Source organism: Moschus berezovskii, chromosome 20 (genome assembly GCF_049115385.1).
Source record: "Moschus berezovskii isolate FMDL1 chromosome 20, NW_MosBer_1.0, whole genome shotgun sequence".
Lineage (NCBI taxonomy): Eukaryota > Metazoa > Chordata > Mammalia > Artiodactyla > Moschidae > Moschus > Moschus berezovskii.
In genome coordinates this window covers 73,003,853-73,023,177 of record NC_142479.1, presented here as the reverse complement: position 1 = coordinate 73,023,177, position 19,325 = coordinate 73,003,853, and the positions used below count along the sequence as shown (strand labels likewise).

General features: G+C 55.9%; 1 protein-coding gene across 3 annotated transcripts in view; it reads right to left on the bottom strand.

Moving 5' to 3' along the window:
* RGS9 (regulator of G protein signaling 9) overlaps window positions 1-19,325 on the bottom strand; it is a 61,324-nt gene that overhangs the window by 39,397 nt on the left and 2,602 nt on the right. Inside the window, exons 1-7 of one of the 3 annotated variants that reach the window (XM_055408763.2) lie at window positions 11,916-12,869; window positions 6,943-7,024; window positions 4,910-4,960; window positions 3,827-3,933; window positions 3,556-3,607; window positions 3,287-3,345; window positions 813-889 (exon numbers count right to left, since the gene is read on the bottom strand). In XM_055408763.2, coding sequence (XP_055264738.2) covers window positions 813-889; window positions 3,287-3,345; window positions 3,556-3,607; window positions 3,827-3,933; window positions 4,910-4,960; window positions 6,943-7,024; window positions 11,916-11,972 — 485 coding nt within the window. In that variant the 5' untranslated portion in view covers window positions 11,973-12,869. Of the gene's footprint in view, window positions 1-812; window positions 890-3,286; window positions 3,346-3,555; window positions 3,608-3,826; window positions 3,934-4,909; window positions 4,961-6,942; window positions 7,025-11,915; window positions 12,870-19,325 lie in introns of those variants that run through there. The other 2 variants (XM_055408760.2, XM_055408761.2) reach the window with 2 other exon arrangements.

Here is a 19,325-nt window from a genome sequence, read left to right as displayed (position 1 = left end):
GGGACTGACATACACACACTACCGTGTATAAAATAGGTAACTATCAAGAACCCACTGTAGACACAGGGAACTCGATTCAGTACTCTGTACTAACTCACGTGACAAAAGAATCTAAAACAGAGTGGGCATATGTGTATGTGTAACTGATTCGCTTTGCCAAACTCCCAAAACCAACACGACACCGTGTATCAACTACTGCTGCTGTGCAGCCGCTCACTCGTGTCTGACTCTTTGTGACCCCATGGACTGTAGCCCGCCAGGCTCCTCTGTCCATAGAACTTCCCAGGCAAGAATACTGGAGTGGGTTGCCATTTCCTTCTCTAACTACACTCCGATAAAAATTTTTTTGAAAAAGATAAACTTCTTTGAGCTCATGACATGTGAACAGGCCGCTCGCCATCCGGCAGTGCTGAGCAGAGCACCCTCTCCCAGTCTGGATGCTAACACATCCAGCCTCACTCCTGCCATTCTCCGCGCCAGCTCCCGGCTTCAGGCGGGCACCCCCCTGCCCAGGCCCACCGTCCTCCCTCCCGCCGCCCCCCCTCCTCCTCCAGACACCACCCCGCCGCTGCCTCCAGGCTCACTGCTGTTTCTGCAGCTCCTTCTCCAAACCCAAACGTGCGCCTCAACTCACTGAGGCCGTGTGGCCTGTCTGCTTGTCCGCCAGGCTCCCCGGACGATGCCTCTCCCTTCCCGACACCTGGCCCGCTGTTTAACACATAGACGCCCAATGAAAGCTTGTTTTTTTAAAGGAGCATGGAAGGCAGGGAGGGCGGAGGGACGCCAGAGGACCAGGGTGAGTGCCGACTCACCGGCACTGCTCTCTGGCCTGCATGATGACGAAGTCCCACTTGTAGTTGATTTTCTTGTTCAAGAAATTGTAGTTTTCCTAGAGGAGGAAGACAAAATGAGAACACTGAGCCTTAGGAGCGCTGCTGTGTGCAGTGGGCAGGGAGCCCTAAGTCAACCAGGAGACCTGGCCAAACGCCCCTCCCACCCCGCTGTGCAAAGGCGTCCATTCACAGGGTGATGCCGAATCGCCAACAAGCTTCCACAACAGAAGCCACAGGTGGGCTTGGATTTTTTTTATTTTAATAAATTTAACTTATATGCAGACTACATCATGAGGAACGCTGGGCTGGAAGAAGCACAAGCTGGAATCAAGATTGCTGGGAGAAATATCAATAACCTGAGATATGCAGATGACACCACCCTTATGGCAGAAAGTGAAGAGGAACTCAAAAGCCTCTTGATGAAAGTGAAAGAGGAGAGGGAAAAGGTTGGCTTGAAGCTCAACATTCAGAAAACAAAGATCATGGCATCTGGTCCCATCACTTCATGGGAAATAGATGGAAAAACAGTGGAAACAGTGTCAGACTTTATTTTTTTGGGCTCCAAAATCACTGCAGATGCTGACTGCAGCCATGAAATTAAAAGACGCTTACTCCTTGGAAGGAAAGTTATGACCAACCTTGATAGTATATTAAAAAGCAGAGACATTACTTTGCCAACAAAGGTCCGTCTAGTCAAGGCTATGGTTTTTCCCGTGGTCATGTATGGATGTGAGAGTTGGACTGTGAAGAAAGCTGATTGCCGAAGAATCGATGCTTTTGAACTGTGGTGTTGGAGAAGACTCTTGAGAGTCCCTTGGACTGCAAGGAGATCCAACCAGTCCATTCTAAAGGAGATCAGTCCTGGGTGTTCATTGGAGGGACTGATGCTAAAGCTGAAACTGCAATACTTTGGCCACCTCATGCGACGAGTTGACTCACTGGAAAAGAGTCTGATGCTGGGAAAGGTTGGGGGCGGGAGGAGAAGGGGACAACGGAGAATGAGATGGCTGGATGGCATCACCGACTCTGTGGACATGAGTTTGAGTGAACTCCGGGAGTTGGTGATGGACAGGGAGGCCTGGCGTGCTGTGATTCACGGGGTCATGGAGAGTCGGACACGACTGAGCGACTGAACTGAACTGAATCTGATTAGGAAGATGGGAGTTATGTGGAGAAGGATGTGGAAACAGTCAACAGCAGAGCACCACACACCCACTGAGTGATGGATGCCGGCCCTTCTGAAAACGCGTCTGGGGCTTCCCCAGTGGCTCAGATGGGAAAGAATCTGCCTGCAGTGTGGGAGAGCTGGGCTCAGTCCCTGGGTCAGGAAGATCCCCCGAAGAAGGGAATGGCAAGCCACTCCAGTATCTGGCCTGGAGAATCCCATAGACAGAGGAGCCTGGAGGGCTACAGTCCACGGGGCCGCAAAGAGCCGGACACAACTGAGCAGCTAACACTCTCACTTTCAAAAAGTAAACACAGCAAGTTTGCTGCCATCCGCCCAGAAATCGAGTCTTTTGAGGATTAGGGTGTGCTCTTTGAGAAATCTGACTTATTCTGCCCCAAACAGAAGCATGCACTGTTGTTTTCTGTCTCACTCTCAGGTTCAAATCCCTCCTTCTTGGACCTAGAGACAGTCACGCCGAGTGACGTAAATCAGACAGAGAAGGAGAAATGCCTGTAACACCCCTTATATGCGGACTCTAAAAAGAAAGGATACAAAGAAACTTGTTCACAAAACAGAAAGAGACTGGCAGACTTCAAGAAGGAACCTACGGCTGCCGGTGGGGAGGAGGCCGACAGGGGTAGTCGGGGGCGTGGGATGGACGTGCGCACACGGCTCTATTTAACGTGGATAAACGGGGACCTCCCGTCGAGCCTAGGGAGCTCCACTCGGTGCTGTGTGCCAGCCTGGACGGCAGAGGAGTCTGGGGTAGAGTGGACATGTGTGTGTGTACAGCTGGGTCCCTTTGCCGCCCACCTGACACTGTTACACCACCGTTAATCCGCTATACTCCACTACAAAATAAAAAGCTTTTTAAAAAAATCTGTCCATCCTATAATGTGCATTATCACACATATAAGTCATCCTATTTGGGGACAGAAAGAGGAAAGCAGCCGCTACTGTGCGCCCACGAGTCACCGAGACAAGGGCTTAAACTACAGCAGGAGAAACCTCAGCAGCTGCTTCCAAACATTAATATACGGACGGATGATGGGCGGACGCAGGACGAGGGATGGGGGTGAGGGATGGGGGTGAGGGATGGGGGGATGAGGGATGGGGATGAGGGATGGGGGTGAGGGATGGGGGGATGAGGGATGGGGATGAGGGATGGGGGTGAGGGATGGGGGGATGAGTGCCGCGTGAATGGAGTAACGGGGGTCAGGGGGAAACAGCTCACGACCACGCCACCCTCAGTTACAAGAGCCTACACTTGAAAGCAACTCCGTACCTTCTCATATTCCTCCAAAATCCCTTTCTTCTTGATATTTCGCTTGGCCAGATAGATGGCTGGAAAAGAAAAGGACGTCGTTTTCCACCCTCATCGCGTTTCGAAACCCCTCTATGCACGAGGCTGCCGTGCTCAGCGTGGCAGACCGGACGCTCCCAGACCCGCCCCCGTCCCCCAGGAGCCACTCCTAACACAGACGTCACGGAGACACAGTGCACAGCTGGGCAGCACGGGGAGCCCTCGCCAGTCCCGGGATGGATGCGGTTTACCATAGTCGACATCTTCAGCCGGCCACTGCTGCGTGGGCCAGAAGTACGGCGTCTGTGAGAGAAACCAGGGGGCCAGGCTGACGCAGGCTGTGCACCCCAGGCCCCCCGCTGTAGCCTGAAACATGCCTCCGCCACCGTTTCCAAAGCTCTGGGAGGCCGTGAAGTCAACCAGTGACACCTCCAGACGACATCCCACCCCATTAACATGCCAGGTCAAGGCCGAGGCCGACACCCCGCCCCACTAACAACCCAAGTCAAGGCTGAGGCTCACCTGGAATCGGTAGAGGCTACTGTCGGGCTTCAGAGTGAGGTTCTTGGGGTCCTGCAGGGGGTAAATGTAGCCGTACTTGACGATGAAGTTGGCCAAGTTCTGGGCCTCTGGGGAGAAGCAGCGACAAGGAAGTTAAGAGCAGGGGCCAAGGGCAGAAGCTCACTGCCCCGCCCCCGCCCAGCACCCCAAACGCCAGGACAGGCACCCCCATCCTGACAGCACTTTTGCCAGGAAGTGGGAGCAGCGGTTCCTGACCTTCGCTGTGGGCAAGTACCAGCTGGGGAGACGGTCCCAGCCTGGTCGCCCCAATGACAACCCAGTGCATCTGGAGGGGAGCCAGTAAACCCCAGGGCTGACAGGGGCCAGGTCTGGGGTGATAGATGGGGACTTCCTAGGGGAGCACCGTTGAGTCTGGAGAAACCCAGGAGCAGGGAGAGTGTCTCTGACCAGCAGACCCTTCTTCACCCCGTGAGAGGCAGCAAGGGGCGGTCGACTTCTGCCCCAAGCTGGACTCTGCCTGCACCCCAGGTCCAGATCCTCCGAGCTCCCCTCCACACTTCACAGGCTTCATTTCATTCCAGACCAAGTGTACGTGTGCATCACCCCCTCCAGGAAGTCCTCCTTGACTGACTCCTCCCCACTTACTCCTGCGACTTAGTAGTAGCAGTTGTGTCTGGCTCTTTGCAACCCCATGGGCTGTAGCCCGCCAGGCTCCCATGTCCATGGGATTCTTCCAGCCAAGAATGGAGTGGGCTGCCATTCCCTTCTTCAGGGGATCTTCCTGATCCAGTAATCAAACTTGGGTCTCTCGCCTTGCAGGCAGATTCTTACATCTGAGTCACTGAGGAATACTGTGACTTAAACACTCTCAGTATTTTGTACGAAAAAACAACTCTGTTCCCCCAGGTTATCACCCCTTCCGTGTTGAGTCTGGCTGTTTTACTCACAAAGGCTTCATCTCGCCAATTAAAAGGTCAGTTTCTCAGAGACACAGGCTGAGCCCCACCCAGCCCCGCCCAGGTATGCCCTGGGGTGACGCCCACAGCAGCCCTCAGTCAGGCTGAGGACAGAAGGAGCTCTCACCCAGTCCAGAGATCCACAGGCGCTGGCTGATCCACTGGAGGACGTCACTTCCTGCAAAGCAGAAGGGTCTGGCCAACGTCAGCGCCTCCCCGACACCCACACCAGCCTCCACGCTGCCACCCAACTGGCCGCCTCCCTGTCCAGCCGTGGTCTCGTCCTGCTGCTCAGATCTTCCAGGGACTTCCCTGCACCCCACCCCCCAACTATGTCCAGTCCGAACCCCCAGCCCATGATTCAGGGCCGCCCACGATGTGAGTCCAGCCAGACTTCCACCCCATGTCCCCACCACCCCCTCAGCCTTCACCTCTCCGAGGCCCTGACTCTTTTCTTATTGATACAATAATGGGTGCCTGGACTGCCATCCATCAAGAGGGAAGTAAACAGGCTAAGTCCTGACCATTGGGAAAAAAACAGCCCCACAGCAAGCTGTCCACGACGCCCTGGATGGAGCTCAGTCCCGGCCGTAATGAGGACCCAGAATGGGAGAGGGGAGTGCGCCGGGGTCAGGGAGCTGGATCTCTGATGCCCCTAAGTTCCCCAGCAAAACTCTGACGGTCAGTGCCCAGCTTTTCAGGTCATCATAAAAGCTTCTGTCAAAGCAGAAGGACGGGACACTTTCTCAGGAAAACTCTGTAGTCTCGTTTACAACTTGAGACCGTGGAACGTGGGCTCCGTCTGCCCTTTTGCCCTGCACATCCGAGGGCTGGCCCGGGAGCAACGCAGACGGGAGACTGGTGAGCAAGAAGGCAGGGGAGGCAGACAGGGACAAGATCGGGGCACGGGGAGCCCCTCCCAAGGATTCACATTGATCCCAGGGTCAGGACAGGCCGAGTCCCACCAGCCAGCCAAGAGCGTATGCAGGACCTCAAGGAAGCTGCGTGTCTCCTGCTCAGCCAGGCCCCCAGCCCCTCAGCAGGACACACTCCTCGTCAGAGGCGGCAGCATCATCTCAGAACAAAGACGCACCCTAGCTCCGACGCCATCGTGCAAATGCCGACCACCACTCTTTCTAGCAACCCCAGCCTGCGTCCCAAGGGCTGAGCTGGGTGCCTTGCCTGAGTGGAAACTGGCCCACGAAACACAGCACGGAGGGGAGCCAGGGTCTGAACCCCATTGCCTGTGCCCTGGGGTGGGGGGCACGGCACTGCTGAAGGGGGACAGCCCATACCTGCCCCTTCCTACACACGTCCTGGGGGCACACATGTCCAGCCACCCACTCCCCGCATCCACGTGCCCACCGTGACGGCTCCCAGAGGGGCCCCTGTCACTGTCACCTGTAATCAGCCCCTTGCTTATTCAAAAGCAGACTTCTTCACCTAAAATCTGACTAAAATCCCAGGACTGGGTGTGTTATTAGACAGTCCCCCCACAAGTCTCTACACAGAGGTGTTCAGACCATGAAAAGGAGCCCCCCGCCCCCAGCTGGCAGCAGACAGGTCAGCACCCCCCGCCAAGGAGCCGAGGACTTTCGCATCCACTTGGGCGCTTCCTGAAATAGATCAGATGGGATTAGGGGGCTCCCGGGGTGTCCACCGCGTGATCTGTGCTGACCTCAGCTCGCACGTCAGCCCCGTCGTCCCCTAAGTCCCGGTCACCTGCCCTCCGAGGGGGCAGCGGCGCTGACCCAGTCTGCTTGGATCAGTGCCAATGCCGCATGACAGGGGCTCCGACTGTGGTTTGGATTCACCCACAAAGGAGAAACGAGGGGGACTGTGGCTGGGTGGGCAGCGACCCAAATCCAGGAACCAAGGGGGCCCCAGGTGCCAGGAAGGACAGTGGCTCACACACCTAGACAAGGGGTGAGAGGCTGGATGCTGGACTCGTGTGAGTGTGTGTGTGTGTGTGTGTGTGTGTTAACTCTGCCACTGCAGTGCAAAAGCAGCCACCAACAATACATAAATGGGGACGTGGATCTGTCCCAATAAAACTTTATTCGCAAATACAGAACAGGGGCTGCTTCTGGCCCATGGCTCTATTTTGCCAACACCTGTGTGTGGTCTGTTCAGGCCAAGACCAACTGCCAGACACCTTACCCGTCATGGCGTGAGGGACGCTGATGACCTGCATTCTGACCCCTGTGTCCGGGTCCTGCATGTCCTTCACAAGGGCCTCGATCTGCAAGACAGAACTGCCCGGGTCAGCTGAGCAGCACCGAGGGAGCAAACGATGCCAAGAGGAACGTGGGCCGCTTACAACCAGGAGCCCACTGCTGTCTCAGGCCACCTGGCCGAGAGGCTCACAGCGGGGAGCGAGGAGATGCCCCGAGGGCGGGGGAGGGGCTGCTTCTCCTGACACGGGCGGGGACCGAGGGGCCTCGGGCTGCAGGAGGCACTGCTTCTGGACTCACGCCCGCCCATGAACCTGGGATGCACCTGTTCCTCCCAGGGCTGCCTGCCATCCGGACATGAGAGCCCGGCGCCCCGCTGCCCGGGTTCCCACGTTAACTCCCAGAAGAAAGTCCACGTTTATCCCAAAACTTGTATGAGATGAAACAGCAGCATTTCATGGAGTCCAGGCGCCCACACTTTGGAGAAGAAATAGAAACCCAAGTTATGAGTTGGAAACCTGAGTTTCTCCAGCAGAAACTCAGGGGGTTTGATTCCTTCTTTTTGCATCAAAAAAAAAAAAAATCTAGTTACAAAGGGTTTGGAAATAACCTTCAGAGGAGGAATAATGAGAGTTATTTTTAAAACACAATGAGGGGAGTCAGATTTCTCCCAGGCAGGTGTCACGCTTCTCAGAAAGGGGGGCTGGTGGGAGGGGGAGCAGCACAGGGACCTCGAGAACATTCCGGGTTTGGGTCTACCATCCTCAGAACATTCCCCAGGGAAGTCCCCCCGCGTTCTCTCCAGGGAGGAAACCACAGGACTCTGGCTGGTGGTCCCATCTCCGAGAGATGCTCTTATGGCACCCACTCCTCAAATTCATAGGTTGAGGTCCTGGCCCCCAGGACCTCAGAATGTGACTGGATCAAGAGACAGGGTCTTTGCAAAGGCGACCGAGTTAAAAGGAGGTCATTAGGGTGGGCCTGGCTGGTGTCCACTGAAGAGACGAGGTAAGGACTCAGACACATACAGAGGGGCTTCCCTGGTGGCTGAGACCGTAACGAATCTGCCTGCAGTGCAGGAGATGCTCAGGAAACACAGGTTCAATCCCTGGGTGGGGAAGATCTCCCAGACAAGGAAACAGCAACCCACTCCAGGATTCTTGCCTGGGAAACCCCATGGACAGAGGAGCCTAGCAGCTACAGTCCACGGGGTTGCAAAGAGTCGGACATGACCGAGCAACTAACACACACACACACTGGGCGAGGGGTGTCCACCACGGGAGGACACCAGCAGGGGACGCCCCTGCGGGCCACGCAGAGAGCCGCCTGGAGACCACCTGCGCACACCTCGGCCAGGGCGTGCACTCCAGGCCCCACTCTGCCGTCGTGGCCCAGCACAGGTGTGCAGACCTGGGTTCCAGCACTGCCTCTGCAGGAAGGCCCCATGTCTATCACAGATGGGGCCATCTGAGCCTCGCCCTGGGTCCTCAGCGTATGAGAGGCCCCACCTTTCAGCTCCAACCGCTGCCAACTCCCGCCTGCTCCTCCCTGTGCCTGGGGGCCCAGAAACCGGGGGGTATGGCCACCCACACCCCAAACGTCAGCCCCCCTCCAGCCCCCCAGACTCAGCCCCCCACGATCCTGGGCAGCAAGAGGATGAGGGGGACCTGAGCCTCGCCGGACCCCGGGTGACCCCGAGCTGGGGGCAGGGTGGGGGCATTGGAAGCCACGTGCTGGGTGTGACTGCAGGCGTGACAGGGAACTCCAGTGTCACCAGGAGCGGGAATGGCAGCCCACCTCCCACGCCCACGCTGCTCCTGCAGGAGGGAGCTGTCACTCACGGGGCAAGATCGTGGGCTGCAATTTTCCTCCAAGCCCAAGAAGGTTCCCCAGGGGCTGGTAATCATCAGCCCTTTTCTGCACGGACAGTGGGCAAGTGAGTGGCGCTGCGGTTGCCCCCTGACAGGGGACAAGGCTCTGGTGAAGGAGCCCACCCGCCAGGGGCCAGCAGACACCGGGTCACGCTGCCCCCTGCGCTCTGATGCCCGGGGGCACCACTCCCGGATGGGCCCCTCCCCAAAACCTGCTCTGCCCACCGGAGAGATGCCCAGGAGGCACCCCCAGGGCCCCACCAGCTGCTGCGGGCTTTGGTTTGTTTCTGCCGAGTCTCCCACTCGCCCAGTGGACCTGGCCTCCGGGAAACGTGTCACCTCCCCCAAACCCCAGGCTTGGCCACCCAGCTCTGCCTGTGCCTGGCAGGTTCCCAGCCTCCAGGGTGCCCTCCAGCGCTGCTGCTACTGACACGCAGGGCCAGAGGCCCTGTGCACCCAGGGATCTGGCAGCACCTGCCTCCCCCCAGAGATGCCAGGATCAGCCCCGTCCCCAGATGTCACTCAATGTCCTGTCGCCTTTTTTCTGCACCGTACATTCAAATCACATGGGAAGCTTCTTTTTTTTTCAGAAACACCGATGTTTGGGCTCCATCAGTTCAGTTCAGTTCAGTTCAGTTCAATCACTCAGTCGTGTCCAACTCTTTGCGACCCAATGAATCACAGCACGCCAGGCCTCCCTGTCCATCACCAACTCCCAGAGTTCACTCAAACTCATGTCCACAGAGTTGGTGATGCCATCCAGCCATCTCATTCTCTGTCGTCCCTGTCTCCTCCCACCCCCAATCCCTCCTAGCATCAGACTCTTTTCCAGTGAGTCAACTCTTCGCATGAGGTGGCCAAAGTATTGGAGCTTCAGCTTTAGCATCAGTCCTTCCAATGAACACCCAGGATTGATCTCCTTCAGAATGGACTGGTTGGATCTCCTTGCAGTCCAAGGGACTCTCAAGAGTCTTCTCCAGCACCACAGTTCAAAAGCATCAATTCTTCAGTGCTCAGCTTTCTTCATAGTACAACTCTGACATCCATACATGACCACTGGAAAAAACATAGCCTTGACTAGACAGACCTTGGTTGGCAAAGTAATGTCTCTGCTTTTTAATATGCTATCTAGGTTGGTCATAACTTTCCTTCCAAGGAGTAAGCGTCTTTTAATTTCATGGCTGCAATCAGCATCTGCAGTGATTTTGGAGCCCAGAAAATAAAGTCTGACACTGTTTCCCCATCTATTTCCCATGAAGTGATGGGACCAGATGCCATGATCTTTGTTTTCTGAATGCTGAGCTTCAAGCCGACCTTCTCGCTCTCCTCCCTCACTGTCCTCAGGCGGCTCTAAGTAAACCAGAAACTCTGAGGCTGGTGACCCGATGGCCATGGTTTTGACAGTGCCGCCACAGTAGAGACGCTCCCCTCCCCTCCAACCAGAATCGTTTTTCTAACACGGGAACCAGTGGGTTTTATTCCTCCCCGACTTTAAACTGTTGAGCAGCTCCTCAGTGAACACAGAAAGCGTCAAACCCCCAACCTCCGCAAGATGTGTGCGGACCCTGAGCTGTGAGCCGTCCTTCACCACCAGCCCTTCCATCATCAACTTCTTGCCGCCCAAGCTAGTTCCCCACTCCCTGAGGGTTCCCCCACGGCCTCGTCCGATTCCCACGTCCAAGCTCTGGGTTTCCCTAAAAGCTGTTCTTCAATGCGTGTGTGCTCAGTCGTGTCCAACTCTGGGAACCCCTGGACTGCAGCCCGCCAGGCTCCTCTGTCCACGGGCTTTCCCAGGCAGGAACCCTGGAGTGGGTTGTCAAGTTCTCCAAGTGATCTTCCTGACCCAGGGATCAAACCCTGGTTTCCTTCATTCATAGGGGGATTCTTGACCACTGTACCACCTGGGGATCTAGATAGCATCACCGACTCAACGGACTTGAGTTTGAGCAAACTCCAGGAGACGGTGGAGGACAGAGGAGCCTGGTGTGCTGCAGACCACAGGGCTGCAAGGGGTCGGACACGACTGAGCCAGTGACTACACAGCAACAACTCTAATATATGCTCTTCCCCAGGGAGACGTGCTGCGCCTCTGCTGTGTACCCTCACGCCTCTACACCTGGCAGACGCACAAGCTTACTCAACTAATGGACCAAGGGCGACCAATGTCCCAGTGTAGCCCAAACTGCCCAGCTGTTAACACTGCAAGACAAATCAGGACAGTTTTGACAATAGGTTGCTGAGCTCCAAGGGTTCAGGGCGGCTCTTACCGTCACAAAGGATTCAGCTAATTCTCCTCAGGATAAGCCTAAGACAGAGGACACTTCACTGCAGATGGGAGGGGGCGTGGGCGAGTGACCCAGGACGGAAGCCTCTGCCAACCTCCTCCGATACCAGTTATCTCAAGAGCCTAGAACAAAATGAGCCACTTCATCCAAAATACATCACCCCACAAGATGCTCTCCACCTGGCACAAGTCCCCAGGACGGACACCCAGTGCCTGGCCACCTGGTCTGAGAAAACCCTTGCAACAGGAGGGTCCTGACTTCTGCGGCTGACCCAGAGCCGAGGATCACGAATACACACACTTGAATGAGCAACCTAGAGATGCTGGAAGCAGGGTGTCTCTCTAGCTTACAAATCACACCATTTCTGTGTGTACACACTAACCACACACACACACACACTTTAAATACTGCCGCTTTGAATCGGAAAACTGTAAACATGTTCATTTCCTTTCTGGGTGCCTTCCAACAATGTCTGGAGACTGTCTCAGAAATGACCCAGCCGCGCCAAACTGTCTTCCGGCGCCTCCTCTCCTGAGTAACAGGTTGTTTTCAGCCTCCAGCCGACCATCGCCCCGCTGCAGACTCTCCAATATAAACAGGTTACAGGGCAACCTAACCGATACAGACTAAGAGACACAGACACACAGACAGACAGACACACACACGGCAAACAGTCACTCGATAACATCAAGGGGCGCTCACCGACCACAGGGCCGCCCCCAGCCCTGCCCCCGTCCCCGCCGGCATTTCCCCGAGGTGGTCCCCGCGCTCCTCCCGGGCCTGGCGGATGGCACCAAGCTCACCTTCCGCAGAAACGCCATCCTCGGCCTGTACTGCTGGCCTTGGTGTCGGATGGTCATCCTGGCCCCTGGGACTCAGCACCGGGACGCACGGGACGGAAGGGGGAAGCCTCCGGAGAGCGCGCCCGCGGCCCCGAGCCCGGGCGGCGCGAGGCTGCCCGCCGCGCCCCCGGGAGCCCGAATCCGCGCCGGCCAATCAGCGCGCCGCGCCCGCCGGGCGAGCGCTGCGCTGGCGCCCACCTGGCGCCTGGAGGCGGTGTCGGGCCGGCGGGCCGGGGGCGCCGCAGGTGAGGGGCGCCCTGGGCGCCAGGATGCTCTGGTCCCGGGCGCCTGGATGCTCTGTGGTCCAGGGCGCCTGGATGCTCTGGTCCCGGGCGCCTGGATGCTCTGTGGTCCGGGGTGCCTGGATGCTCTGTGGCCCTTAGGCAGGATGGGACTTCGCTGGGAGGTAAGACAAGGGGCGGGGGCGGGGAGGGGGAAGGGGGAGAAGCAGGGCGTAAGAGGTACGAAGTATTAGGTGTAAAACAAGGATGTATGCACAGGACGGGGAATTTAGCCAATATTTTATAGTAACTACCATTCCAGTGTAACTTTTAAAATTGTGTCACTATACTGCACACCTGTAACTTATATAATAGTTTGGCAACACACTTCAACTTTTAAATAATCTTTTTAATTTTAAAAAAGGGAAAAATGACTTTATGGGAAAAGGCATTTTCACGACTTGAAATAGGCTTTGGTTTTTAGGCAGCGCTGGGTTTCTGGGAAGCGTGAACCCCCTGGCTAGTCCCTGCCCTGCCTCTCCCCGGTCGTGTGACTCTTCCAGCAGCCTTATTGAGTGAGAACTGACATACTGAACTGCAGGAATTTAAAGTGAGCAACCTGATGGGCTTCGGTGTAGGTATCCACCCAGGAAGCTACACCCACAGTCAAGACAGGGAGCATGTTACCCCTAAAGTCTCCTTGTGGCCTTTGTCCCTCTCGCTGACACCCCCCAGCCCCCCCACCCCCACTTTTCTGACACTTCGATTAGTAGGAGAGGTGGATTTGATCAAGTTACATAATCTCTCTGAGTCTCCGTTTTCTCAGGAGTAATAAGAAAGAGTCGGGCTGGATGAACTCAGATTTACTCTCCAGTCTTGAGACTTCAAGACTCTAACATGAAGGAAAATACACAGCTCAGTCAGCCAGAAGGCTGACAGGGTGGGGTTTAGTGCTCCCTACAAATCGAGGCCCCACTGCCCTTCGACCAGCCAGCCCAAGGTTCCATGTGGCTGAAGAGCGGATGCCATCATGGACATGCCCCGACCATTCCTGCCACGGGGATGGGGGCGGGGCAAGAGGGAGCCCTGCTCCTGACGCTCAGATGCCGCCCCTGCCTGTGGGGTGGCTCAGGCTCCACAGCCCTGGGCTCCAGCTGCCACTTCTGTCCCCGGAGAAGAGCCCAGAGGGCCGTGGAAAGCAATGGTCCTCCTTAGGGCTTTCCAGAGCTGGGGATTTTCCATGTTTCTGCGCCTTCTGCCCTCTCTTGGATTCCCCAGGAATGGCAGTGTCTGGAAGCGTACAGGAAGACGGCTGATACAGGAGGTGCCCGCAGGTAAACACATGATCCCTGCCAGACCTGTCTGCTAACACCCAGAGCTTCCATGTCACCCAGACACTAGGTGTGAGGATCAGCTCCACCCACGCTCTGTGCTCCCATGTGTGGCTCTAATACTGCCTTCTCTCTCTTTCACTCGCTCTTCTCTTTCTGGGTAGGTGGATGGATAGATGGATGGATGGATGGAAAGATAGAATAGTTAGATAGAACATTGATGGGACAGATGGATGGATGGATAGAGATAGATAATGTCTGGTTATATCAACAGAACCTTGGAAAAGCCACTTGTTTTTCAGAAAAGCCACTGTCCGTTTTCCTCTTTATGTTTGGAACACATAAACCCTCCTGGGTTCAAAATTCAAGTCACTTTACAGGTAAACAAATTTGGTGTTTTGTAAAAAGTACAAATATTTAGTGGAGGAAAGAGTGCCTGCTAATGAATATTGAGTTTCTTCTTGGGGCTGATGAAAATGTCCTGGAATTAGACAGTAGTAATGGTTGCGCCACCTTGTGAACAGATAAAATGACTGAACTGTATACTTTTAAAGGGTGAATTTTATAGTATGTGAGTTATATCTCAATTTTTTAAAGTGCAAGGTCAGAAAAATAATTTTCGTCAGGTCCTGCTCTTATAAGGCCCCCTCCCTTCCTTAAAAATCTTCAGTGGCTCCCATCACCTCCCTCCTCCCTGAAAACACTCATCCTCTCCCAGTCTGGCCGGATCTGAATTGTCAGCTGTAGTTTGACTGCCCCTCGACATGGAGTCTCCCTCTCACCAGCCCTGATTTACTCTTTCTCCAGCACGCGGTGGGTTTTCTCCCCTCCGAATCTCCTCCCCTGTCGCATATTCTGCTCATGTCTCCCTCCTCCCCGCTCCTTCAGCATGGAGTAGGTGCCACCCACGTGGCATTTTTTCCACGCAGATCTGGGGGGAGATAACTGCTGCACACCTTACAGCCCTCCTATTCTGTGAGTTTCGCCAAGGACACGGTCAGTCCGCAGCTTGTGAGCAGCGGTTTCTGGGCTTTGGTCCTGGCAGGCGGCAGAGCTGACTGTGGCATCGCCGACTCCCGCAGAGTCAACGCCCCTAGTGCTGTGCCGTCAGTGCCCGGCACCTGGACGGGAGGGGAAGGTCCTTTTGTATTTGCTGGGTTCATTTTGTAGCACCGAAGCTTGCTAAGAGCTAGCAAAATCTGAATTAGGGCACTATTGCATAAAGATTCGGTGAAAAACTTTCTCGCGACTAGACTATTCCATAAACTACATAGGTCATTTCATGGACCAGGGAGCCGGGAGGCACTGGAATCTTCACAGCTTCAGTGGCCATGGTGCTGGGTGTGGTCAATGAGGTCTACACCACGCTCAGTGCTGTGTCTGTTCCACCTCTAAGAATTACTGAGTCTCAGACCATGTGGCTCCACGTGAGTCCTGTTCAGCAGAGAAACAGATGGTGATGTCACTCACCCAGCATCACCACGGGAGGCTGGGCAATCATCCGTGAGAAAGGGTTTTCTGGGAACTTGCCTGGTGGCTCGGTGGTAAAAAAGAAAAAAAAAAAAAATCCGCATTTGCCAACGCAGGAAACACGGGTTTGATCCCTGATCCAGGAAGAGCCCACATGCTGTAGAGCAGCTGAGCCCGTGCTCCACAAGAGAAGTCACTGCAGCCAGAAGCCTGGGCACTGCAGCTGGAGAGGAGCCCTGGTTCTCTGCAACTAGAGAAAAGCCCGCACAGCAAGGAAGACCCAGCACAGCCACAAACAAATACAAATAGATGAATACAATTAACTGTTTTTTTAAGAAAAGGGGTTTTCCTGGCTAACGGGGTCCATCTTGTCTGTGCCTAAGGAGGCTCACTCTCCACTCTGCATCATGTGTGTGAACTTTTGCACCTGACTATTGGGCTCACAGGGCAATATCTGATATCTTGAGGGTAGATTTGACTTCTCTGAAGGCAGTGGTCATTTCTCCTGCCAGTCCCCAAGAGAAGAAATGGGTTTTAAGGCAGAAAAAAAGCAGCAGTCGTTCAGAAAGCCAGTCTCAGGTACCAGTAGATTGCTGATCACCAGCACCTGCCCTCCATCTGAGAGCAAGTCCAGGGCAGGAAGAAATAGTCTGCAGTCTCCAGGGGTCACGCTGTTTTCGGTAAGGAAGTTGTTCCAGTTTCATGCGGGTTTCACCACTTCCTGTTGTTTCTCCTCTAGGATGCACTACGTGTTCATTCATTGCTCCACTGCTCTCCGCTCTGTGCCACAGAGTATTCAGTTTTGTTTGACAAACTTGACCGAGCACCATCTCTGGGGTGGGCTTCCCAGGGGGCTCAGTGGTAAAGAATCTGCCTGCCAAGTAGGAGACAAGGGTTCGATCCCTGGGTCAGGAAGATCCCCTGGAGAAGGAAATGGCAACCCACTCTCTTGTTCTTGCCTGGAAAAAAAAAATCCAACAGACAGAGGAGCCTGGTGGGCTGCAGGCCATGGGGTTGGGAAGAGGTGGATACGACTGAGCACGCACGGAAGACATGGTCCTGCCTTGAGGGTGTCTCCAGTAGGAAAAAAAAGGCGTAAAATAAACTTCTGGGGTAATGCAGTGCATGATGTGGGACCACGTGGGAGGCAAAAACGAAAAGGAAACAACAGAAAGCTGAAGAGAGCACGCTGATATGAAATCGTGATGGTCTGCACTGCCCATTCCCCACGCGTGCAGTACAGTCTCGGAGCAGACGTCTGTTATTAATGCCCCCAGTATGGTAAGGCAATTATACGCCAATAAAAAAAAATCCCCAGTCAACAAAGAGTAAAGACAGTGGAAAGTGGGGGTTAAACTAGGAGGTTGGGATTAACATACACACACTCCTACATATAAAACGGAGAACCAACAAGGACCTGCTCTCCAGCACAGGAAACTCTGCTCATGTTCTGTGGCAGCCTGCACGGGAGGGGAGTTTAGGGGAGAATGGACGCATGTGTGTGCGTGACTGAGTCCCTTTGCCGCCTGAAACCATTGCAACACTGTTAACTGGCTATACTCCAATACAAAATAGAAAGAAAAGCAATGAAAGAGATGACCGAGGGCCTACTGTATAGCACAGGGAACTCTATGTAATACTCTGCAATGGCCTACATGGGGAAAGAATCTGAGAGTGGATATACGCCTATGTATAGCTGACCCACTGATGTACACCTGAAGTGAACACAACGTTGTAAATCAACTGCACTACAACTGAAAACAAGGTTTTTCTTAAACCTTGAGTTTTAAGTACATGAGTACAGACGACGAATAATAAGCTGGAGTTCTCTGTGCCCCTGTGAGGTGGCACCCAGGCCGGGGGCCTGGGCAGCCCAGCCTCTGACCTCACACTTCACCCCTCTGACGTGCTGGCGCGCTCCTACCCGGCACGTGCCTGGGTCCTGTGCCCACCTCAGACGACTGAGAGCTAGCTGGCTTCCACAGGAAAATCATCACATTAAAACTGGAACAAAGAAAACTGGGTGTTGGGCAAGCAAATGCAACAGACGTTCATGAGAGGATCACTTCAGAAACCCAGGTTTTCGTGTCTCTCCCCCTCCACTTCTCTGATTGTCGGCCCAGGATGAATCCTCCACAGACGGTATCTGGTGGGTCAGAGCCTAAGCTCCTTCAGTGGCTTTTGGTAACTGTACGCCAAGGAGTTTTTCAGCAAGACTGCATATTTACATTTCGTTTGCCCAGAATGAACTAATTTCACCACGCCCTTGTTTGTGTTGGATGCTGCGAAGTTTTTTAAGCCTAGACAATTCTACTTTTCCTAGGTTCTGTATTTGTATAGTTTCCATGCTCTCCTCGGAGAAGGCAATGGCAAGCCACTCCAGTACTCTTGCATAGAAAATCCCATGGACGGAGGAGCCTGGTAGGCTGCAGTCCGTGGGGTCGCTAAGGGTCGGACACGACTGAGAGACTTCACTTTCACTTTTCACTTTCACACATTGGAGAAGGAAATGGCAACCCACTCCAGTGTCAGGGAAGGGGGAGCCTGGTGGGCTGCCATCTGTGGGGTCGCACAGAGTCGGACACGACTGAAGTGACTTAGCAGCAGCAGCAGCCATTCTCTCCTTGGACCAGAAAATCCAAGGAAGAGGGTGCCACCAGGAGCCTGTGAACCCAGGCGAACCCGTGGCCCCGCGGGGAAGAGAAGGAAGGTGTGCCAGTCCGCCCCGCAGACCCAGGGCGCCGGAGGGCCGAACCCGGAGGGACAGAGCAGCCGCGGGTCCAGCGGCCAGGCCGGGCTGCAGGCCCAAAAGTTACTTCAAGGGTGAGCCCGCTGTAAAGAAACAAAAGGGAAGCATTCGCGCGAGCGCACGGGCGCCAGACTCCACGTCGACAGAGCCCCCACGGCCGCGCCGTGACAAACGGGGCCCTGGCGCCTTCCCGCCGCTCCACGTTTAACACCGTGACGAGGGCAACTCCCGACGCTGCCAGCCGCGCCGCCAGGCCGCACAGGTGCCAAAGGGCAGGGAAGGGCCCCGCGCAGCGCCCCGCCGCCCGCCGCGCCCGGACCACAGAGCCGAGGGCGCCGCCCCCGTCCTAGAGAGGAAGCGCAGGCTCCGCCGGCGGCACTTCCGGCGGCGGCACTTCCGGCTCGGCCCCTTCCGGCGGCGGGCGCTTCCGGCTCGGCCCCTTCCGGCGGCGGCGCTTCCGGCTCGGCCTCTCCCTGCGCCCGCCGGAGGTCGGGCGGGGCGCGCCGGTGAGGGTGGGTGGCCCCCCAGCTCCCGGGGCCCTTCCCGGGGTCGGCCCCTCGACCCCCAGCGCTGTGGACTTGTCTCCTCGCTGCAAGCCCTCGAGGCGACTGGTTCGTGGACCAGAAGGGTGAAAAGCCGACCTAAAAGGACGCGAGCTGGGGCTCGTCGTGCCGTGTCGGACCGGCCGCGCGTGTAGAACGCATCAAGTGACAGACACACGCGTGCAGGTGTCGGGGGAAGGCCCTGCCGGCGCCCCGGAAGGACCCCCGCCGCGGCGCGGGCCGGGCGCTCAGAACCGAGCCCCCGCCCGGAAGTGGGCCTGGCGGGGCGACCCGTTCGGAACCCGGCTGCTTCCTCCTCCGGGTAGCGGCTGGCCGCCGGCACCGCTGACCGCCCGGGCCGAGTGCCCTCAGCTGTGAGGAGCGTGGGAGTGGCCATCCTGGCCTCCTGTGTGTGAACTAGTCCTACTGTGAAACCCTGTCCTACTGTGTGACCCTGACCTACTTCGTGACCCTCTCCTGTGTGTGACCCTGTCCTGTGTCATCTTGGCCTCCTGTATGGGACCCTGGCCTCCTCTGCGGGACCCTGGCCGCCTCTGTGGGATCCTGGCCTCCTGTGTCATCCTGGCCTCCTGTGGGACCCTGGCCTCCTGTGTGGGATCCTGGCCTCCTGTGTGAACCAGTCCTACTGTGAGACCCTGTCCTACTGTGTGACCCTGACCTACTTCGTGACCCTCTCCTGTGTGTGACCCTGTCCTGTGTCATCTTGGCCTCCTGTGTGGGACCCTGGCCTCCTGTGTCATCCTGGCCTCCTGTGTGAACCAGTCCTACTGTGAGACCCTGTCCTACTGTGTGACCCTGACCTACTTTGTGACCCTCTCCTGTGTGTGACCCTGCCCTGTGTCATCTTGGCCTCCTGTATGGGACCCTGGCCGCCTCTGTGGGACCCTGGCCTCCTGTGTCATCCTGGCCTCCTCTGTGGGACCCTGGCCTGTTGAGTGTGACTACTGTGGCATGCATTCTTCAGTGAACCAGATTTACCTTCTCTGACACCGTAAGACTGCATTGGGGAATATTTCACATAAAGAAGCTTTCACACA